We start from the raw sequence: 15,086 nt of genomic DNA on the forward strand, positions 1-15,086 counted from the left end.
TTCCAGGGGAGTCTGTGTAAACCTGGCCTCTGTGGGCTGTGGTCTCCCTCACCCCAAACCCAGCCAGGGATGATTCTCTGCTGTATTTGGCTTTCTTGTGAATGCATTCCTTGCTCTCAGCCTTGTTTGCTTCTCCCTAGATCTAAGATGATTGAACATCTCTTTATCTTATCTAGGTGGCTTAACTCACAGTTCAAAGTTCCAGCCAGGCATCTTCAAGTGGGGGGGGGGAGGCTTCTGTGATTGTAGCTTCTTTAAACTGTTTTTGCTATAGGGCAAAACTCCTTCCTCACAATGTTTAAGGCATGAACCATTTTAGTCCCTGACAGGCAGCCTTACAGCCTATTTAGAAAATATATTTTCAGGAATAATTCATCATTATCACTGGAGTGTCTAAGCTTTGCATTCTTGCTTTGTAAGTGGAGATAAAACCAAGCTTGTGAAAATGAACACAAAAAAAATTGTGTCAAACCCATGGGAGTGCCTTTTATTTCCCTATGTTGTGTACTGCACTGCAATTTTTGCATCAGAAATAATCTCTGGAAGTGATTGTTGCCTCTCTTTAGCACCATCTACCCAGGCAGGGTGTTTACTTAAATGTCCCAGGATCCTGGAGTGACTCGAGTCTTGGATTTGGCACAACTTGAATCCTTGCAGTTGTGCAGCTTGTGCCTCTGCAACATGGCTGCAGGTCACTGCTGGATACAAATTAAAACCACATTTCTATCATGCTGGTTCTGGTAGCTCTTGGTCTAAGAGAAGTGTTAGTTTGATGGTGTGAAGCAGCCTTTACAGATTGCCTCACTATGCAGACTACAGAGGAGAAATATAAACAGCAGAAATCCACCACTGTGAAAATACGTGAAAATTAATTTCCCTCCTGCTCTGCCCAAATGGTGGAAATACTATGAGTGTTTGATGCTTCTGTGTTTTAAACAGGAAACAAGCAGTACCACCCTGAATGAGAAGTTTGTCCTTTGTACCTAACTAATTTGTGTGCAGGAAACTGCAGTGAGTAGATGAAGACATCCTCAAACTACATTTTGCAGCAAAAAAGGACAAGCTTTGATGGTTTTTATGCTGTTCTAATTTTAGTACAAATTCATTTACCAAAATAAGGAAATACTCACTTGGAAATTATTGCAGGAGGAAGACAATAAAAACTTAGCTGCCTTAATTTGAAAGCAATATCTGAACTGGATATATTTTGTAGTTTAAATAATTTAAGTGGCTTGTATCATGTGAAATCTCATGAAAAATGTTAGACACTTTTGCCCTGGACACAGCTTATCTACCAGATACAATCCAGGACAGTTCATCTGAATTATCTGGAGTCTCGTATTCAGCACAGTGGTTAAACTGCATTAAAATTTTTTGTAAATGCTGCCATTCAAAATTGAAGTGAATATAACTTGTTTGAAGTTCTTCATGTGAGACTCAATGTAATCTATTCCATTTAAAAACATCATGAAAGAGGAAGCAGTTGAGGAGATACTATAACGTGTCTCTTTGAGTTGTTGGTTCATACCTCCAAAAGGGAGGGGGGTGAAGATCTTTGGTGCTGAATAGAAGTATTCACACAGAAAATTAATGCAGAATAGCCACTGCACATGAAGCAGCCATTTCATGCTAATTTTTCTATGACTTCCCAGTGCAGACAAGGCTCTAGTTACTTCAGATGAATTGTCATGGGATCCCTGTATGGACAAGCTCTTGCTGTATGGAGCTGAGGGAGTCAGGAAATACTGGAAAGCTGCCTTCTTTTTCTTTTTTTTCATTTTTCCCTCCTTCTTTAAAGACTCGCTGGCTGAGATCACTCAAGGGGGCCTGAACTACTTAATATTCTGCTAGCTATTTCCTTAGAAACTGATTTAGCTGTGGAATCATTAACTGCCTCCTTGGACTGCATCTTTGTTACTAGAAATGTGGTTTAGTTACCTTAACCTGGGCAGGGAAACTTTCCATGTCTGCCAACTTCTTTCTTCTTTTCACACACTTTTCACACCCTTTCACTTGTGCTTTTTATGGCTTACTAGTAAGCAATTGTGTCCCTGTTCTGTCCTTCAGCTGCTTCAGTTTCCCAGTGATCCACTTCGCTTGTGAAATCAAAAGTTCTGTTTGTTGCCTACTTTAAGTCAGTGTTGCATATTGCTCTTTAAAGTGAAATCCTTGGAACATTCAGAAGCAAATCTTAAATCTTTGAAAAAGCTGAGTATTGAAGATCTTTCAGGCCCATTTTACAGTCTTTTTCTGTAAGTGTCATGGTGGTATTTTGGGTCTTCAGACTGCAGGGAGTTATGGTTTCCTTTCCTCAGCTCTTTTATTGCAGTAGGAAAAAATGATAATTTCAGATATGTTTGATGTCAGCTGGTTTGGGGGAGCTACAGTCAAACAGTTTAATTACATCCTTAATACTGGTTTGCAATATGAAATTAAAATAACTTCAATGTGTACTATGTCATTACAGGCAATTAGAAGAAATTAGAATTTACTCTGAGTAAACTTTTTATATTGTACTTTTTATTTCACCTTGCATTCTCTTTTCTCCTCCAGGCCAGAAAACGGTTCCAGTTCCTGTCACAACAGGGATGAGAAGCTGCAGTCTCCAGCAAGTGGTGCCTCTTCCACTTGTGGGAGACAGTCCAGCATTTCTGACTTCTGCATTTCCCCCTCATGTAAGGATGGCCTGTGGGTGCTGTTTTTAATTGCTGACGTCTTCCTTGACTGGGGCAGGTGTGGGGGGCCTGGACTGTGTGTTGTAGATTGGGGATTCTCTTAGTGTAGTGTGGAAGTGGCCCTCTGTTTATAGAGCCTGGGTCAGTGTGCAGGGCCTTGGGGCACCCAGCAGGCTCCAGCTCCAGCTGAAGAATGGCCACAGAAGGGAACGAACGTGTGGCCAGCAAACACCAATGGTGTCACTTACCTCGCTCCATCTTGCTTCCTGTGGGAGTGCCAAGGATCAGACCCGGGGCTTCCGCTGTGTGAAGGATTCTCTGCAGTGTCCCCTGCCCAGGGAAGGAGCTGCAGCCAGAGGCAGTGCACTTCCCAACAGGCAAAGGCCCTGGCTTGATCAAATATCCCTTGTTTGGATCTAAATGAATCACTGTCTGCTGGCACCTGCGGGCTCTGTTGGCTGGATCTCAGTGTTAGAGGCGAAGGCAGCTGCAGTTATCTGCTGAGATTTGCAACTGCATTCAGACCATCCAGGGCTGTGGAGGATGGGCAGCCTGGTGCTGTGTGGCTGCATTGTGGGTAATGCTGCTAAAGATTCTGCCCTTGCAGCTTCAGCAGAAATGAATGCAAACTCAGCTGGGCCTGAGAGCTCAGAAACATGTGATGGAATTTAAAAGGTTATAGCCTTCTGAAATACTCAATTGCTGAACTTCTGATATCCACGAGATCCTGCACCTTTGGATGTTAGAATTTCAACCTTCCTGCAGGGATTCATTAACATTTGCAATTACAGATCTAAGGCAATTTGCTCAGCAGTCATAGATAAAGGATCTTGCAGCATATCCGGGACAGAATTATTAATAAGTTCAGGCAAAGTGTGCCTTTTCTTTTCTGAAAAATATGCTTTGAAGCAGTAAAGGAATAGCATACTTTTTACTTTCTCTTCTATTTTTTTAAATTTCCTAAAGGAAATGAAAAGGATTCTGAGAAAAGTAACCAAGGTCTTGCAGACAGGAATTCACTTGCGTAATGCCCAGAGCTGATAAATATAACATGCTGAAGCAGAGCAGGACAGGAGCAGGAGAAGCTCCTGTCCACGATGGGCTCTTGGGTTCTTGCTGTTGTGCAGCAATGGGAACTGCTGTTCTCAGCCTCACTATGCACAGTAACACCTTGAGTACAGCTCAGGGGGTTTGGCTGCCCTTGGTCAGCAACTCACACCAGCAAAGGCTGTAAACCAAGTAAAAGCATACTGACTTGGCAGTGCTCCTGCAGAGAAGGAAAAAAAGAACATACCTGTGCTTTGTAAAGGAAATTAAGCCAAGTAGTTATCAAGGGTGCTCCTATTTGGTGTTTTAAAGTGTAACTGGATGCAGTTCCTGAGGCATTTTGCAGCCATCCAGAGCCCAAGTGAACAGATTTTGATCTCTTTCCAGTGAGATGCATGCACTCACCTCTGTCACTTTTGCTGTGCTACTGATGCTGTCTGATAGTTTGTTTTGTAGAGATTTCTGAAGAGGTTTAAACAGGCAGCCTGGGTCAGTCAGCAAAGCAAATGTTGTTAGTTTTTGATTAATATTGATTTAAAGTGTTCATGATGAAGATATTTCTGCCAGCTTAAATGTTTCATTTTGTCAGAACTTTGCTTGTAGCCTCTGTTTAAAACATTCTGTTAGCTGCTTTCAGTCAAAATTATATGCAGGTGGCTACTAATAAGACTACTAGATTTTATTATTTTCCTGTAGAAAAATCTTTGAGGTCAGAATATACAACATATTGCTAGTTTTATATGCATTATACATGTAAAAACACAAATAATTTTTTGTTTGTGACAGAGGAAATTTTTCCTAGCATTAATCCAGGCTATTAAATAACACTGAGCTACTTGAAAGATGGCCTGAGGTTTGTTTTGGGTCTTTCCAAGTAGCAGTGACATATGTGCTTGTCTTTCTTATCTTTTGAGATTTAGAAATGAGGTGGAAGAAAAAAAGAAGAGAAAAGAGAGACTGCACTGCTGGAGCCCCTGGTTGTTATGTCAGTGACAGGACTTAATTCTGCAGGATGATAATTGAGCTGGGTCTTTGAACATCTCCACATTTCCAAAAGGCATTGGGGATTGTAATATTTAAATTAAAAAGGCTTTAATTGAAGACAATGGAAAATAAGCCCTTTCTCTTCTGTTGCCTTCTAAGATACAGTAGGGAACAGAAATGTGTAAAAATAATGGTACTGCTTCTAGAGGCTTTCATGATGCTCTGCCAAACATCTCTGCTGTGCAATAAATACACTGTTTATTGACTTCTGATCTTGGTCTGATGGTCATTCTGCAGTACCAGGAGCCTGCTTATTTCAGAATATTTGTTTCCCAGCATCACATGAGTACCTTGGGACTCAGAGTTTCATGCAGCCAAGTCATGAAATGAATAGTAAGAGACAATGAGTGAAAAAAACAGAATAAAACTTCATGTGAACAATTAGCATCCTCAAGGGGCTATCTCAAGGAGGCTAAGTTTAGCCTCAAGGAACCTTGATCCTCTTTTGTTTACCAAAAATGACCATCGTTCTTTAATGTCCTTCTGGAAATATTTGGTTGTTCTTGAATTGGTCTGATTTTGTCTGGGTCCATCCTCTCCCCCTTTATCCTTTGTTAAGAATCAATAATTTTTGCACTCTTTTCTTTTTTGTTTCCTGTGGGCAGAAAACTTGTGGACCAAGGATGAGCTCTGGTCATCTTCCTATACTTACTATGCTGAATGCCAGACAGAACATGTGTTGGGCAGCAAAATGCCTGTCTGAGAGTGACCTGATCTGCATTCTTATCAGCATGAGAGAGCAAACCAGGACAGCAGCCTGTCCTGAGCATGGCAGGAATGGAGCTAGGGATTTTCACTAAACTTTCATTGAACTTGCACATCTTTGTAGCCTTGTGGTTCTAAGCAAACTGAGTGTCCTTCACTTCCCCATTAGTGTAAGGCAGAAATTGAGTCTGACAGAAGTGTAAAACATTTCTTTTTGCTTGCAGTGGCCCCGTTACTGTGGATATGTACAGACAACTGCAAGGGGTTGTGTTCCTGTGGCTTTAATGGGGTATTGGATGTAGCTGATGTGTGTTAACTGCAGGTCTGCATGCTCCTATCCCATTGCAAGTACACAGTGCATGCAGCCTGTTTTATTTTCCAGCTGCAGAGGGCTTAAATTGCCACACTTGCAGCTGTTTTGCTCAGGTGATGAGCCCTAATACACTCTGCCACACAAACTCAGTAGCCTGCCAAAACCTCAAAGTTTCCTTCATACAGCAGGAGTTGTGACTTGATTGTATTTCTCATAAAACTGTAAGGAGACAACTCCTCACTGAACTGTGTTTCTTTTTTAAGCAGCAGTTGAAATGAAGTCATCTGAAGCATTTGCATCAGGCCATAGAATGGACAAACGCATCCCAGATCCTTTATCTTCTCAATCTGCTGGCTTCACTGAGGACAAAGTAAATGGTCCATCACACAGGTATGATCTATCCAGAGAATCCCTAAAATTGTGAGAGGAGTCTGACAGGGTTTACCAGCTAATTCCATGCTGCTGTAAAGACAATCTGTGAAGTTACTTGATGTGTGATGTAGTCTGGCCTGAGACAGCTGTGGTTGTGCTTGCCAAACAAAATACCCTTTGCTGTGCCAGAGGCAGCTGCTCAATTTCTAAGCATCTGGTTCAGAATGAGAGAAGTCTCAAGCAAGACATTATTAATGAACTTCACATGTATGCTCAATGCAGCCTTCTGAAAATAAAATTTCCTGATTGCTTCCTTATATGACTCAACAGTAGTCCATGAAAATCATTTATTGGTGAAGAAATAGGGAGGATTGTGGGGACAGGACAGGAATTAACATGCAGAAGGAAGAAAAATGAAGCATTTAAGTGGGTTAAGAGTGCTTAAACATGCTGAGTTGCTAGCACTGCTCACCAGAGTCCTTCATTTATCCATTAGATGGGTATAGCAAAGGAGGCAAAGTTATGAGGTCACCCAGCAATGGGTTTCAACTCTTCCTTGAAATCATTCCTGTAAAATGAAAGGTCTTGCTCTCCTTATCCTGCTTATCCTGTTCACCTCAGGCCCACTGTGAAGCCTTTGTCACCTGTACAGCTGTGATGTTATATCTTGGATGAGAACAAGGAATTAATTAGCAATTGGACTAAAGTCTACCAAAGTTTTCAGAGCCTGCATTTGTCCTTCAGACATTAACAGCTTTTTCCTATAGCTAATTAGATTGGGCCAAGTTTTAAACAGTGTAGACAAATTTTAAAAGCAAATATGTTCCAGAACTAAAACACAGAATGGGTGGAGATGTGTTAAAGGAAGGCTTTTACAGCTCTTTATGCATCTGATTTTTGAGAAGTGCTTGGTTATTTGTGTCAATTACAGCTCTAGCACTTCAGAAAGATTCTGTGTCTAGAACTTTGTTTCCTTCGTGCCTACAGATGCCAGTGTGTGGTTTGGGGGTTCTGGGGGAACTGGTGGGGCTCTGGTTGTTTGGTTGGGTTTTTTTCCCCAGTTGTACTGTTTCCATGGGGAGATCTGAGCAATTATACATTGTCAACAAACTGATACTGTTTTCAGCTGAAGTGATTAGGAGTCATACCTCTGGGCCTGCATTGCTGTTTTTTTTTTTTTTTTCCTGTTGTCTCTTGTAACAGTAGCTAAGCACATAATAGAAGTACAAATAGACCATACAAATTTATGACCAAATTGTTTGCTTTGTGGTGGAGATAGGGATATTCTTTTCCAGGCTTTGTTTCCAGGAAGCAAGTAAAATTGGCAGCATCTTGTCCCCCACCTTAGTGAGATGCTTTGCTTCTCTACATAACCTGTTATTTGAAAGGTGTGTTCCCAGTAATTTTTAATATTTGTTCACAATCATATGTATAAATCTCAGGAGGGAATTTATAGGAGTGAAGGCGCAGGTGCAGTGTCCTGCAGAGGAAGATCATATCTTTTCACCCTGTGTTTCCTCAGCATGCATGCAGTAATTTGGATTTCCAAACACAGCCTTGAGTTACAGATACAGGAATGCAGCCATTCTCAGTTGAAGAGAGCACAGGGTTTTCTGTGTCAAGGGTCTTTTGTTAATATGTTGGTGTTGCAATACCTGCAACTAGACCTGCCTTTTCATTCTTTCACTCCTGGACGCAGACTATAATTTGTTTGCAAAACAAATAGGACTAATAAATCACTTCTTTGCTCATAGTTTTGTCCACTGTAAGAATTGCCTCCTTCCTGGAGGCAAATACCTGTTTGGCAAATACCAAGACCTTCCTAGAAGAGGTATGTATGAGAAAAGGAGGGCTGAGTTGGGCTGTGGAAGTGGTCACTTCTCTTTCCCCTCTTCCTTAGCAGTGTAAATTGGGAACTTTACTGCACAGAGTTGAGTGAAAGGATGAAAAATCAATTGGAGAGAAGAATGAGATCTTAGTAGTGACATTTCTGCTGCAGCTGTTTTATTTTCACTGGAACAAATTATTGTTCCAACTGATGCAGGTCAAACTGAGTTAAATGACAAAATAAGCAATAACAATGACACTGCTCTATGGAGCTAACGATGTTTAAATATCTCCGTGGTCCACGCCTTGAGGTTTTATCTAGGCAGTCTTATTTTTTGGTTGTTTTACCAATCTGTTTCTGCTGCCATCTGCCACCTCCTCCTTTGAAGGTGAGACAAGTATTAACACTTGTAATAGTCATAGGCAGAGGGCTGCAGAGATGGTTCTTAGCAGAGCAGTTAGCACTTCTCTGCCCTCAACAGCAGCATATACATATGCGAAACACAGACAATGATGCTATTTAAAATACAAAAGGAACACTTGCTCAAATCTCCCTGCAAGGTGAAGCAGGGCTATGGAAGGGCTAATCAATACTGACTCAGCAGCATTCCCAGGGGAGGAGGGGAGATCGAATATCTTGAAAATCCCCCTAATCACTCCTTCTGATGGTCACAAAGGGTTCTTTTGATGGAGCTAATAACACGGGGACTTTCTTTTTGAATCGCCGATTTTTAGACAGCACCTTTCTATGTCCTGCCTTTGGCTCTTTTATTTCCCTTTTTAAATATGGTGAAGTTTTCATGTAGCAGTTACTTTAGTTTAACCTTTTCTCCTTTTAAGAGAAAATCGACTCACTAGTGCAAACATTAATTTAGATTCAGAATTATTTTAGAGACTTGCTATTTCCTGGTAGCCTACATTTTTTTTTAACTGTGAAAAGCTGTATTTATGCTGGGGGCAAGGAAGGGCAGTGTATCCTCACACAGTTATTGACAAAATTTTAAAGAATGGTATTTTTGCACATTGTGAAATAGCAGCACCTGCTTTATGTTCTCAGTGTCAGCAAGGAACCTGCGTGTTTAAGGAATTTATTTTAGAGATGCCATCACAGCTTTTTGCTCTCTTGACAAAGCCTTCAGGGTGTTCTACAAATCTTATCTCAGACAGGAGCCAGGGAGGCTGCCTATGTCTGCCAAGACTGCCCTGTACCTGGAAGAAATCCTGGTGTCTGTGCCCTAAAAGGATGTGTTCCTGTGCTGTAGCATATCTGTGTATTTTTTGCACCCCAGAACGAGTCACTGGATGTGATAAACACAACAGAAAACAAGCTAAAGCTCAGTTCCTGGTTTGCAGGGAATGTAAGTGCCCGTGTTCACTCCTGTTGTGCAGAGTGAGGTTTGGGCAGGTTGGAGAGGTCAAGAGCCAGGCTGGAGGCTGTGCAGTGAGCACACGGCCCAGGCAGTGCCTAGGGTGCCATGTTCCTTTCCATTTGCAGCCTCCCTGAGCTTTGAGCACCTGCCAGGCTGTCCCAGCACGTACTGCAGGTTTCACTTGGTTGCAGCCTCACTATGCAGATGTGTTTCTCCATGCATTGCTGACCCTTTCCCTCTCCTCCTCCAGTGACTTTGCCCTGGCCTTCACCAGCAAACCCAAGATCCCGCGCACTCCTGACGGGCAGAGCAGCAGCCCCAGGAAGGGAAAGGTCCCAGCCATTGCCCCCCAGTTCTCTCAGTCTGGACCCCAACAAGCAAGCCATCCAAGCTCCCCAGGATCTGCAAGGAGTAGACAGAGTAAGTGGAAAATGCCATCATTCTGTTTGTCATTCCTTGGGTGGGAAAGGAGGGAGTGCTGTGGAAACTCCTCAGGAAAGAAGTGGTAGACTACAAATGTGCCAGGAGTATATGACATTGTGCTTGTCATCTGCAGGATGTACAACCATGTAATTATATCCTGCTGAACACTGCTCCTATTTCCAGGCTGTCATGTGAGCAGTTAAAAGACATGCTTTTTCCTGTCTCTGGGTGGAGAAAAGTGCCTCAAATTCTCAGAAGTTTTTGGGGAAGCTTATGAGTCTCAGATTAGACCTTCTCTAGATGTCATCAGAGTGTTTCCTTTACTTTAGACACTTGTTCATCCCACTGAATGGACCTGAATCTGTCATTGCTCTGCCTATGGGCATCCTCCAGGTGCAGTTCTATGGCAAGTTTTACCATTGGCAAAGTTGAGCAGATATTTTCTGTGGCAGTAACACCTAGAGATCAATCAGTGCAGTAGAAGTGCCCTTTTACTTGCAAGACTGAAATTTCCAGATATGAGTCAGGGCATTTTAAGGTGGCAATCACAAGTAGGCCACATTTTCCCTCTAAGCATATTGGTGTGACACTTGTGACTTTAGCCAGCTAACACAGATCATCAAGTACAGTGTTCCAAACTTATTTCAGGGTACCCAGCCAGGAATTGTAACAGAACCTGCTTCAAGGCTTGAACCAATTCATAGAAGTATTTCAAGTTTCTTCCTGTAGAGATAGAAGGGATGGTGGCATAACACTGTCTAAATCTTTAAATTAATGCTGATGTGAACAAGAGGCATGAGCAAATACAGAAATAAGATGAGAAGCTGGTTAGTAGCAGCTGAACTTCAAGACTGTGATTAAAAATTTCTCATTTAAGAAATCTAGAATTTTTTTCTTCAGGTTTTTTGTGTCTTCTGGATTTGCAGACTGGTCATTAAATCTCACAAAGCCCTATTCCAAGCTTTTTCCTTGGGACCATCCCTATCCCTAGGCTGCTTTACCTGCCTAGGGTTAGGGCTAGGGTTTAGGGTTAGGGTTAGGGTGTAACTTGAAGTCGGATCCCTGGGTGTGTCTGCACTGCAGCTGAATGTAGAGCAGATGTCAGGCAGCCCAGGAGATGGCTCAGGGCAGCTTGGTAAGCAGGGTGCCAAGCACAGTGTGCTGCTTCTGGCAGTCTCCTTTCTGCTGGAGACTGGCACTCCAGAGCCATGTGGCCATGCTGTGGCCTGCAGAAGTTTATAAGAAGGACTTCATCTGTGGGGGGTTCAGAAGAGAGGGTGGCTTCGACGTGAGGATGGAGGAAAATGACGGACTCTTGCTTTGAGCCAGGCAACACATGCCCAGTAGGGAGGAAAAATGGATCTTGGATGCTCACACATCAGTAAACATGTGTGGAGTGTCAGCTGTGGAGTTTTTTGGGGTGGAGGGGGAAGAAAGGTGCATTCTTCAGTAATGAACAAACTTTTTCTCAGGTGTGTGGATAGGAAAAACTGGATTCCAATACAACTCTGTGTCCATCATCAGTGAAAATGGCAGGAGTGTGGCATCATAACAAGTTTAGTGATGATTATTTGATCACAATGCAACATTAGCTCTATTCTTTAGCTGTGACTGTTACCTTGAAACATTTGACAAAACCATAGTAAGTCAATACCTTCCCAAGATACTCGAAATGTGTGTATATCATTAGCTACTCATTACAGATAGAGAAAATGAAATGAAGAGAGTTTAAATAACCCAGTAAACCAGTAACAGAGCTGGAAAGAGCATGCTGAGCCTTCTGTGTTGCTCATTCATTGTTCCACACAGTTGCACATGCAGAGAAGTGGTGTGGTTTCGTTCAGGGAGTACAGGTGAGGCATTGGAAGGGAATGTTCTTGGTGGCGAAAGGAGGTTTTGACCTGGAGGCTCCTTGCTTCAACACTCCTGTGCTGAGGTAATGCAGCTCTTTCAGCTTTACCTTTGCTGCATGTGCCCTGGGTTTTACCTCTGACACGAGTGCTCTCTGTTTCCTGTGACAGCAGCACTGTTCTGCCCTGACTGGAACTGGTGTTAACACCCAGGAGTCTGTCCCTGGTTCCTGTTTCGGTTCATTTCCAAAAGCATTGGCCCATGGAAAAGAAGCCCTAGTGAGGGCAGGAAAAGTACAGAGCGTGTGTGTGTGTGTGCACAAAAAAATCTTCTGCATGTTCTGGTTTCTCAGGGCAGCTTTGCACTCCTGGGAAGAGTGTCCTAGGAAAGATGTGACAGACCAGTGTTGCTTTCAGGAGGCTCTGGAGCAAGATCCTTTTCCAGGGGCACAGTGTTAAATATATCTTATTTTTAAATTGCTCTAAGTAGATCACTTGGGGTCCTCTGTGGATTCAGTATATGTGATCTGTTAGTCCAGATACTTGAGCTCTTCTAACTTTTACTGTTTTATTTGTTTTACACTATACCTGTTTGCTGGGAATGTGTGCTGAATGTATAGCAAGCATTCCAACTTGCTATGGTCCAATTACCATTTCTCCCAGTTTTTTGCTGGGGAATCCAGGCTATCATTTTCTATCTGTCCACATGTGCCACGAGACAGTGTCAGCAATTAAATGTTAAGCTCTTCCTGCTAAAAATAGCAAATAAATTATTTTGCAAACAACTAATCTTCCACTCACTCAGTGTACATGTGTCCAGCCTTCTTGTCACAGAGCACCAATTAGTTCTTGTCCTTCCTGCAGGAACTTTCTCACAGGTGTTTATAGGTGGGAAGAGTTACATGAAGGTTGTAAGGACCAGATTTTTTAAGGACTAAAAAGGGTTTTAAGCACTCACACTGAAACTTGAGTTTCTCAAAGGTAATTTTCAGCTGTTACTTAGAGATGCATGGAAGAGATCTGAAGCAAGTGAGCCCCTAATGTTTCCCCAGTAAAGCTCTGTGCTTACTGCTCCTTTAATTTCCTAGCTGACTCATCTGTAGGTCAAAAATGGTATCAGATGCACAGATATCAGCAATCAGTAGATTCCAGCAGTTGCTGCCTCCCTTTTGCCTGCTGCATAGGTATGTAGGATTTTACATCTCAAGAGACTCTGTTCTTCCAGTGGAAGACTAATTTGTGGATTTCTTAGTATTTCTGAAGAAATGCAAGTTTCTATAGCTGATGGACATGATGAGAAAAAGATGACTTTCTGATTTTACTCGCTGCATTCACTTATTTTAGAGACACATTTTTAGCTTGATTTTAGTGTTTATTACAGGTGTGTTTTCTGGGAACAAGTTGATTTTATGTAAACCTACCTGAACCAGCTGGACCGCTCCTCTTGGAGCATGGAGTGTGTGGAATGCCTGAGGAATGCAGAGGAAGCCCAGGTACTTAGTGCAGCTACAGGCCTGGGGCCAGATTCCTGCCTGAGATGCAGCCCCTGCTGTTAGCTGAACTCTAGAGCAAAAGCAAGCTCTTCATATAATAAATATGAAATAAAATCAGCTATGTTGAGATCCTCTGTGATTTCCACTTCCAGGCTGGTACAGGGATGACACTGACAGCATGGCTGCAAAATAGAATTCCACAGGGAGCACAGGTACCTCCAAATGTAGACCTTTTCAACTGTGTTCCATGTGGACATGGTTGTGTGGTTTAATCCACTCTGATCCTTATTCTCTGTCTGTTCCAGGCAGCTCAGCATGGGTGTGCTGAAGCTGTTTGCAGTGTACCAAGGCACATTGCAGCTAGGGCAGTACAAAAATCTCTACCAGAAGAATGGGGAATGCTTTTTGTTAGGAGTGTAACTGGGCCCTGGTGATGCCCTTTCAGTTCTTTCAGTATCCCCTGAAAAGGGACTGCCATAAATGCATTCTGCAGTTCTGAGTTGCAGCATCAGGAGTTAAAGGAGTTAAAGTGCCTCTCTGCATGTTTTTTGTGATGTTTGTGTGCCTGTACAAGTTGAACAAGCATTGCCCTCAGGCAGCTTCTGTCTTGTAAATAAATCCTGCTCTCAGCTGACAGACCCTTTCTGGATGTTTTTCTGCAGGCAGCCAGTCCTACAGGAAGTGAGAACAGTTCCTTTCCTCGAGAATCACCTGTCACATTGCTGAAGGACAGAGCCAGCTTCCTGTAATGAGCTTCACTGGTGACCTGCAGAGGAGAGTGAGGCTGTTGGCACTGCAGGCCTTGCACAGGGACTGGGGATTATCTGATGGGATGTGTCTGTGGCCTCTAAAACTGCCTAAGACAAGGGCCTTGTTATTCGAATTTGAGTCTCAGCAGCAGCCCAGGACTGACAGAGGACATGGATATTTTCTGATTGTTTGCTCTAAAGTGACATTGCCACCTTGAGAAGGAACTCTTGCTCTCTGCCTTCTGTGTCAGTGTAAATGTCTCTGGAAACAGAATGTAGGCTCAGCCCAGGATTCTTACCAAGAAACTGTATTTTTTACTTATTGCTTGCTGAAGCAGCCTGCCAATTGCTTTTTTAAAATTTTGCCTGTGTGACTGGGTTGGGAGGTGTCTGTGTCCAAAGGATCTGTGTGAAGAGGGACAGTGTCTGCCACATGTGCAGAGCCTTGCAGCCCAGAGCACTCCTGTGTGGGGTGAGATCTTCCTGACCCTGAAGAGGAGGTATTTTATCAGCTTCTGGTTGACCTGTAGCAGATGAAAAACACTGTTACAGTGCCCAAGGCACCATCCATGCTCACCTCTGAGCTCTTTATCTGCAGCAATTACTCCTATTACTTCTTTCTGCATTTTTTTGTTTAACATCTGTGGAATGAAAAATATCCTTTTTTTCCCTGGAATGAAGAGCTTTGCTTCTTCATTCATAGAAGAAACCATGAGAATGTGAACAGATCAGAAGCAACTTTCTCTTTACATGTAACTGTGCTCCATCATCTTTGGTGTTTGTTGGCTTTTTTACGTTCCTCACTTCAGAGCAATGGCTGTTTATGTCTTTATGGAATTTGTGCTGGTCTTTGGTGCATGTGAAGTGCTGGCTAGACAAGAGATATCAGGAATCCTTCCACTAAATAAAAAGCAGCAGTTAGTTCTGCCAGTGAATTACAAGGCCAGTGCTGTTTGTTGTTCTTTCTCTCAACAGTAACAGTGACCAGGAAACACTGAAGTCTTCACTGGGGGTTGGCTTTTGAGTAACACCCCTTCATGTCACAGCTGCTAGGACACATAAATGCAGTTTACACTGGGACTTGGCTCCTGCTGAGGCAGAGATGTGCAAAAGCTGACAGTGTATTTGCCATAGTCACACTTCAGAAACAAATGTTTGAATGAGTATGAAAAAGGGGAAGGTGAGGCTTTGGTTTTGGAGAGCAAACAGGTGGAACAC

At 42.7% G+C, this 15,086-nt stretch overlaps 1 protein-coding gene across 3 annotated transcripts in view; it reads left to right on the top strand.

Moving 5' to 3' along the window:
* Positions 1-14,809, top strand: part of ARMC9 (armadillo repeat containing 9) — a 56,912-nt gene extending 42,103 nt beyond the window's left edge. For all 3 annotated transcript variants that reach the window (XM_063167105.1, XM_063167104.1, XM_063167106.1), the window contains 4 exons: positions 2,554-2,675; positions 6,051-6,174; positions 9,604-9,773; positions 13,782-14,809. In XM_063167105.1, the coding sequence (XP_063023175.1) occupies positions 2,554-2,675; positions 6,051-6,174; positions 9,604-9,773; positions 13,782-13,804 (439 nt within the window). In that variant the 3' untranslated portion in view covers positions 13,805-14,809. The remainder of the gene's footprint in view (positions 1-2,553; positions 2,676-6,050; positions 6,175-9,603; positions 9,774-13,781) is intronic.
* The last annotated feature ends 277 nt before the right edge of the window (positions 14,810-15,086 follow it).

The sequence above is a fragment of the Melospiza melodia genome, chromosome 12 (assembly GCF_035770615.1).
Source record: "Melospiza melodia melodia isolate bMelMel2 chromosome 12, bMelMel2.pri, whole genome shotgun sequence".
Classification (NCBI taxonomy): Eukaryota; Metazoa; Chordata; class Aves; order Passeriformes; family Passerellidae; genus Melospiza; species Melospiza melodia.